The sequence below is a fragment of the Nymphaea colorata genome, chromosome 5 (genome assembly GCF_008831285.2).
Source record: "Nymphaea colorata isolate Beijing-Zhang1983 chromosome 5, ASM883128v2, whole genome shotgun sequence".
Lineage (NCBI taxonomy): Eukaryota > Viridiplantae > Streptophyta > Magnoliopsida > Nymphaeales > Nymphaeaceae > Nymphaea > Nymphaea colorata.
In genome coordinates, this window is record NC_045142.1 from 10,660,015 (window position 1) to 10,668,559 (window position 8,545).

General features: G+C 38.5%; 1 protein-coding gene across 1 annotated transcript; it reads left to right on the forward strand.

Annotated features, from left to right (window-relative positions):
• Positions 1-630: 630 nt before the first annotated feature.
• Positions 631-3,634, forward strand: LOC116255184 (cytochrome P450 76T24-like). The gene is made up of 3 exons (XM_031630968.2): positions 631-938; positions 1,953-2,451; positions 2,990-3,634. The coding sequence occupies exons 1-3, from the start codon at positions 650-652 to the stop codon at positions 3,615-3,617; spliced, it is 1,416 nt and encodes a 471-aa protein (XP_031486828.1). The 5' UTR covers positions 631-649; the 3' UTR covers positions 3,618-3,634.
• The last annotated feature ends 4,911 nt before the right edge of the window (positions 3,635-8,545 follow it).

The window sequence follows — 8,545 nt, forward strand, 5'->3', positions numbered from 1 at the left end:
GAAAACTTTCCTTTTATTATATATATATATTGAGCTCCGTAATTTTATAAATAAATGTTTTATTCACTCTTTCAAGCAATTTAATAATTTATTGTAAGGCGACCAGTCAATGACGCAATCAAACCCAGACTTGACGCAGTCAAACCCAAGCCGCCACCCCCGCCTTTGAATTCATCTTTTATCACCAGTGAAATGCTGGGCCAATGGGTTAGTGGTAGGGATGTTAATGGGAAATATTTCAAAAAAGTTGGATTGAGATTTAGATTTAAGAAATGACATCGAACTAGATTTGGATTTAAATTCAGTTGTAAATAAAATATTATATCGGATTGAGATCCTTTGGATTAGTTTCAAATAAATATCTTATATCAAAGGTCCACACAATTTGAAAAGTCGTTCCTTCACGTATCGAATGTTTGTGGTTCGGACATGATTGTTTAAAGTCAAAAGATGCAGGTTGGCTTTCTTTGAAAACTGTGCACCGTGGTTCAAAATAGACCAACAGTCGGTATATGTGCGCAATTGATTACGGTCGCTACGTCCGTTAGAGGCGTGCTTACGTCACAGTCCACATTACTTAAGCTCCGGACGGGCCTTTGCTTCAGCACACCTTCGCTATTCCTTCTCCATCTGTAAGGAGCCGAGAAAAATGGCGGATCCACTCCAACTGTTCCTGTGGTTGGTTACGTTCTTGGCGTGCGTCTACAGTTTTCGTCTCTTCTCCGTAAAATCCAGCAAGCTTCCGCCGGGTCCCGTGGGTCTTCCGATCGTCGGCTCCCTCTTCCAGGTTGGCACCAAACTCAATGAGTCCCTGGCGGAGCTTGCCAAGGTGTATGGGCCGCTGATGACGCTGCGGCTCGGCTTCAAAACCACGGTGGTTGTCTCCTCCGCTGAGATGGCCAGGGAGGTGCTGCAGAAGCATGATCAGGCCTTCGCAGGTATAACACTGCAAATGGGTGGAACCAATCAGCACGGTTCCAAGACTTAATTTGTCATTGAAGGAATCCCTTTCAGTCCATGGCAGCACAGCAATGTCCCTAAGTTTCTTTCTTTCCTTAGCTGCAAGGGCAGAGGCAAGTGTAGGTTCGAGCGTGCAACTGCTCACATAGGCCCAATTGACGTCTCATTCTTATTTTTTCATTCTCATAACTTTTTAGTATCCTTCAATTAAAAATTTCAATTTAGTATCCCTCAACTAAAAATTTCATACTTGCAGCAACCAATATTGGTAGGAGTTGTTGTCATGGAACGGTGGATTACGTACCATTTGAAGTTGGTTCGTGAAACACTGGTTCAACTTAGATTTGTTATATGCACAGGTTTGGGTTTGTGCATGCATGATATATACCCCTAAAAGTGGCCCACGCTATTAAAAGTGAGTCAAAAGTCCACATATCACGTACCGAAAGCTGTACATGGTGCACCCCAGCACAATTAGCTTTCCATCAAGTCTTCCTTAATTTTTGAGGTTCATTGCCCCATAAATATTCTTCATAGTGAATTAGATGAAATGAGCCAAAAGGCCTTTAGTCAATTAAGAAAGGGTCATTCCTTACAAGGGAAAAGAAGGAACTCAGTTCTTATAAAATGTTAAAAACATCCATTTTTTTTCAAAAATAGCCAAAATACCCTTCTAAGAAGCCTGTGCGAAGGGCCGTCCATTTGTCTATTTACTTACAGTGTTTTTCACAGTGGAAGTAGCGTGAGTAAACTATTCGATTGGATTTGGATGATTCAGATGCCATCTCCAAACCAATCCATGCATGTATGAAAACTGCGTACATGGGCATATCAATGGCACGGTTATTAGCAAAAAATTTTTATGAATTTGTATTATTGACATAAGAAATTCGTATATATATATATATATATATATATATATATAAAATGTGCATGGAGCCCAATTAAGTGATATATATCTGTGATCCTTATGTTCGCATCTTCGTTCGTAGGGCGAAGCGTCATGGACGCAGCTAGCCCATTTGACCACTCCAAGTGGTCGCTGGGGTTGGGACAGAACGGCCCGAGATGGCGAGAGATGAGGCGCATCTGCAACAATGAGCTGTTCACTCCCCGAAGGCTGGACTCACTGAGGGGGCTGCGTGAACAGAAGGTGCAGGAGTTGCTGCGCCATGTCCGAGAGGCTTGTCAAGGCGGCCAAGCAGTGAACGTCGGCGAGTGCTCCATGACGACCACTCTAAACTCCATCTCCAACACCCTCTTCTCCCAGGACACCATGGGCCTCGGCTCGGAGTCTGTCACCGAGTTCAGGGCATTGTTTTTGGACTTGTCCATCGCCCTTGGCTCGCCAAACATCTCAGACTTCTTCCCGCTGCTAAAGTTCATGGACCCACAAGGGATCAGGCGCCGAACAGAGGTCTGCCTCAAGCGGTTCTATGAGTTGCTTGATGAGATCATAGAGAAACGCAATACATTGGGTAGGGAAGAAAGGTGACTTCTTGGATGTGCTCCTCGAGCTGAGCACGAAGCCGGGGTCAGAGTTCAAAAAGGAATGCGTCAAGCCCTTGTTACTGGTATGGTTCGATAAGCTTCCCTTACTTTCTTCTCGTAGGTTGTTTTATGGAAGTCATGCGAGACCCTAAAAAAGGAGTAGCATAGTTAGTCGGTCGGTAAGCTGTGAAAATCCAATTTTTTTAGTTTGATTCATGTGAGTGTTATTTTTCTAAACTATAAAAAATGAACTTGTGACACTCTAATTAATGAGTATACTTCTTCCCACTTAGGTTCCAATGTAGACGTTATAAGACTCAATTCTAAACTACAAAGAATGGATGTGTGGCACTCTAGTCCATAAGCCTATTGCTTTTCACTTTGGTTTAACTATAACCTTAAACTAGGAGAGTAGAGTACTGAGAGGTTTTAACCTTTGCACTAGAAGTTAGAGGACACCATGAATATGTGGATCTAATCTTATTCGAATTGAAAAGAAATATTAATTTATAAATTGATCATTCATGATTGGCTCAAGCAATTCTATGCAACAGGAAATGTTTCTTGCCGGCACTGACACAAGCTCCAGTACTATTGAATGGGCAATGGCTGAACTGCTCCTCAACCCTAAAAAAATGGAGATCCTACGTTTGGAACTCAAACAGATCATCGGCGAAGATCGTGTGGTTCAGGAGACAGACATTCAACAACTCCCTTACTTGCAGGCAGTCGTGAAAGAGACCCTGAGGTTGCACCCACCAATTCCCCTTCTTGTCCCACATAGAGCGGATGCCACCACAAAGGTCGGCGGATTCACCATCCCGAAACATACGGCAGTACTCGTCAATGTATGGGCGATCGGCCGTGACTCCACCTATTGGGAGAACCCGACGGCTTTCTTGCCGGAGAGGTTTCTGGAGTCGGATATAAATTTCAAGGGGAAGGATTTTCATTTCATTCCTTTTGGATCAGGAAGGAGGATGTGCCCCGGCTTACCTTTGGCCATCCGCACTGTTTATCTAGCGCTCGCTGCTCTCATCCATTCTTTTGAGTGGAAGCTTCCAAAAGGGATGTCGCCAGAAAAACTTGACGTCGAGGAGTACTTCGGGATTGGCATGCGCAAAGCTGTGCCTCTGCTGGCTGTTGCCACTCCTATAGCAACGTGAAGTAAATCAAATAGATATACAAGTGACTTTCTTGGTTAGATCCAAATATCTATGTAATATGCATGGGAAGTCCTAAAAGGAAAATTAATCTTTGGACTAACTTACACTATTGTAGTGAAAATTTCAATATCCTCTGGTATTATTAATGAAAGCACAAGCTTTGTTTGTGGTTGTTGAATATTTGGCGTCCAGTTAAATTATAATATGAAAGAGATGACGCTGATGCTTCCACTCTTTTGGATGATAAGTCCCCCCATCGATTACAGCCAATCACACTTCCGCTGTAGCTCAACCTCCTGTCATGAAGTGTCATGTGCCTTCATCTTTTTGTGACCAATGGTATTCAATGGGTATGTCTCACATCTATCTCAGCCAATTATATATAAATATATATATATATATATATATAGTCCCTCAATTCAAAATCTTCCATCAAAACCAAGGTTGTCTATGTGGACGGAGATGAATGACTCTTATTATTATTATTTTCTTAAATCCTACTCCTCACCTACCACTGTTGGAAGCTGATGGAGCTTTGCCAAAGGGAAGGGGGAGGCCCAACAGGTTCCTCCCCGATCCCCCGATCCCATAAGTGGCCCAGCAGAGCCCTGGCGAGCCAGACGGCTACAGCAAAGGGGACCTACTGGTGGGGTGGTGAGGAAGGAAGAAGGCGAAGAGAGATAGAGAGAGAAAAGGGAGAAATGTGGGTCATAAATTAGACAGTTCAGATTTGATGTCTCATAATATCCACTTAAATGTGGAGTCACCATTGAGTATTCACGCACACACACACATATACAAATAAATAAATAAATAAATAAATTATATATATATATATATATATATATATATATATATATATATATTAGATGTCAAACATTAACGTATGACTAAAAATAAAAATCAATTGTTAAAATACCATGAGCCATTACTGTACTATAAATTATTAATAATATAACTATTTTTGGGTAACATGTTCTTAAATTTTAGTCACTTTTGTGTGTTTGTGTGTGTGTGTGTATATTTATCTATGACTGAATTCCTTCAATCGTATGTTCACTGCTCACACAAGCATCAAAAGGCAAAGGCAGGTACGAGTTACGTGTGGCAACTGCCCACATAGAGCCCAAAAGCTTATTGTGTTTATGTTGATATTTCCTAACAATTTTTTCACTTATGTACTGATACCCCTTAAGAACTTTAAAATTTTATACCTAGTGTGTACGTGAGTGTGTACAATCAATTCATCTGGACTCTATATATGTAGCTGTTTAATGGACAACCCACCAGGGTCTTCCATTATTTGATCGGACTGCCTTTAGAGTTGCCTATTCCCCACTCTCTCTCTCTCTCTCTCTGTCTCTCTCTCTCTCTCTCGCAGGATGATCACCCTTCCCTTCCTCCCTCCACAATGCCATTCTCTCTACGATATCAGGATTACGATGGTCACCAGAGACAGAGATGCCTGATAGCTTGGAGAGAAAGTGGGGAGTGAGAGAGGGAAGCTGGTTATATACGCTGCCTCCATGTATGTAATTTCGTGCGTCATTTTAAGTAGTAAAAAAAAAACCCCATGATTAATACAAAAAAGGAGTCTTTTGTAGGGTAAAAACAAAAACAATAAAAAAAGATTTGACGATTGGATAAAAGTAAAATATGTTAGTCCGTATATGCATATCATTATAACCAATATATCCATTTAAACAGTAAAAAAGTGTTTTCAATTTTTGTTCCTCTTATAGTGTTATCTCATTATCTCATAAATAATTTATTATCTAATAAAAATTTTACTATCTCATCAACCACTTGTCTCGAACATTAACTCGGAAGCTGAATCAATGCCAAGGTTGGTAGAAGGCGATATTGCTAATCTGTTCCTTTGGGCAGATCTCATGAACAATCCTATGTAAATCATCATTGAACCAATTACGTTTCTCCTTCTTCATTGCCATCACCTTCTGAAATGAGATATTACATGCTCCTTCTCTTATATTTATGAATATAATGCAAATTGTTCCCGCTATACCACATTTAATGCACGCGCTTGTGGCAATAGATATCACAGTGGTGCGTTTCTATTTCTTGTGCTACTGATGAACATGCGATAGTGTAGAGGAATGTTGTTCGGATGTTGTGTGTTGTGCCTTATCAACCGCATACATTTAATGCATCTACAACAATTGATGGCATTATTAAATGCAGCCGAAAGGGTATCAGAAACATCAGGCGGTAGTACATATTGCATCTTGTTCCCTCTCAAAAAACCAACTGGTATAGCTGAATGTGTGTGAGGTAAGCAACCGATAAGCAGTAAAAAGTGTTTTCGATTTTTTTTCGAGTGCCTATCGTATCCTTGTAAACATGATTTTATTTGAGGATATCGTAGAATTCTGTCACAGTATGATCGAGAATAATCTTATTTTTTGAATCCTATTTTTTGATTGACTACAAACAATATTATTTTGGTTCATGTCAATGGTTTTTGTTTTCTTCTTCTTTGTCTGTGCTTACCCACTGGCCCTCCTCTATTTATGAATATAGTGCAAATTGTTCCTGCCATGCCATATTTAATGCACCCGCATGCGACAATAGAATACATATTGCAGTGGTATGTTTCTATTTTTTATGCTTTTGATCGGCACACGATAGTGCAGAGGAATGTTACTCGGATGTTGACTGTGTATGTTACCAATTGTGTCCATTAATGCAGTTGCAACAATTGACAGCTTCATCAAATGTAGTCAAATGGGTGTCAAGAATAGCAGGTGATAGTACATATCACATGTTGTTCCCTCTCAAATAATCAATTGGTATAGCCGAATGTGTTATTTTATGCTCAAATGTGAACATAAGCTTGGTATGGATATACAAGTCAATTAGGTTGTCATTCATCGATACATATGAATAAAGTTATTTAAGATCTAATGCGAACATATGGTTGTCAATGATTAACGTGTGACACAGGCACCGTCATCTTTGATCGATTGTGCATATATGAAAAAAAATATGTGTATATATATATGTAAGAGCAGTATTTTCACTGTTCAAATGTGAACATAAGCTTCGTATGGATATACAAATCAATTCCATTGTCGTTTATTGATGCGTATGAATAATGTTATCTATGAGCTAATGTGAACATATAGTTGTCAATGTTCGAAGTGTGACATAAACACTTTTATCTCTAGTGTAATGTGCACATATGGATAACAATGAACGAAGTGTCACACAGGCACTGTATCTATAATCTAATGTTCATATGGCTGCCAATCATCGAAGTGTGACATAAACACCATTATCTGGATATATCATAGATGAGATAGTGTTGTTGTTACACACACACACACACACACACACACACACACACATATATATATATATATGACAATCATATGCATATATTATAGATGTGATAATACTGTTGTTACACATATATGCATGACTTTGATATGGATATATCATAGACAAGATAATATATATATATATATATATATATATAACAATCATATGATTATATCATAGATGAAAAAATGTTGTTGTTATACACATATAATGACAATTATATGGTTAGATCAGAGATTAGACAATACTATTCTTATATGTAAATATGACAATCATATGTACATACTAAAACAGACATAAATGCTGTTATACATGTATATCCCTAGCAGCTATTTGTTAAGTTAGAGTTTAAGTAATATTATTCTTATGCATATATACTTGGCAACCTTGATATTGATGACAACTATATCGATGAAAATGATATTATCAACATGGTTTCCCAAAATAGGTGATATCCCAAGGAACATGTGATCTAACATACAATATGGGTAGAATGATATTTTTGATGTGGTTTTCTATAACAAAAGAGATAGTTAGAATAGATTAGGGCAGATTTAGGTAGAAAGGAAGATTGACTTGTGCAAGAAAGAAAGAGAGATTCAATGGTGAGGTAGAAGAAGACTATTGATGCCACAAATTTGCTTGGCTTTGCAACGAGGACATGTTCAACCATAATTCCAAACCAGTGAATCCAGCACACGATACCAACTCTAGAAATTGTCAAGCCCAAAAACTAACCTGTGAATCCAAAAAAAGAGCCAACAAGTCCAACTAACCAGCCGTTGAGTCCAAGGCATGTTCCAGGGAACTTATGGACAATCTACTTTCTGTTTATATTAAAAACTTCCTCCATCCTAAGCAAGTAACCAATATTAGTCTAGAATTATTTTGTAGACCTTTTAGAGCACAGCCATTAGAATCTAGGCCTTGAAGGTATCCTATAAGAGTAGATTTCATGGTACATATCCTTCATCTTACTCCATCATGTAACCATAACGTTGGGAAAAGTATTGATCATACTGACAGAAGTTTAACTGCATGCTATGTTGTTTCCATTTACACACAATATTGCAGCTTTGAAGAGATGTCATAGAAAATGTTTTGAGAATTAAGACCTCTACTGATAAGCAATGTAACTTTTAACTGTTGTTAAGATAACTTCTTTTTATTTCCATAAGAAGTTTTGGTTCTTTTGTAGAAATATTGTCTCAGACATATCATCGATTTCAAAACTTTAGATGACTACAAACTTTTACCAGTAGAATGACAACAACAAAGAAATAACTATGACTGAGGTGTGTTCATGATGAAATACATACTGGAGGTAACGTCTGGAAAGGAACCTAGCTTCACCCAAGCTCATGTTAACGATAACATTAGAGATCTTTTGGAAGCATGCTTCAAATAAGTAGACATGCTGAAATTTGAATAATATAGTCTTTGTAACAATTTCTGTTAATTTTTGTATCTTTGTAATCATTTCTTTTAATCAACACATTTGTAAATGTGATTATTTCAATAATTTTTCTCCATGAGTCTTCTTGGCAGATGTGTTGTTATCTCATTCTCTCGTATCCATTCCTACC

Excerpts from the sequence above, each read along its gene's own strand:
- LOC116255184 (XM_031630968.2), top strand. The coding sequence starts at position 650 with ATGGCGGATCCACTCCAACTGTTCCTGTGGTTGGTTACGTTCTTGGCG. Across the intron at positions 939-1,952 it reads GCATGATCAGGCCTTCGCAG|GGCGAAGCGTCATGGACGCA; the intron begins GTATAACACTGC and ends CTTCGTTCGTAG. Across the intron at positions 2,452-2,989 it reads ACATTGGGTAGGGAAGAAAG|CAATTCTATGCAACAGGAAA; the intron begins GTGACTTCTTGG and ends GATTGGCTCAAG.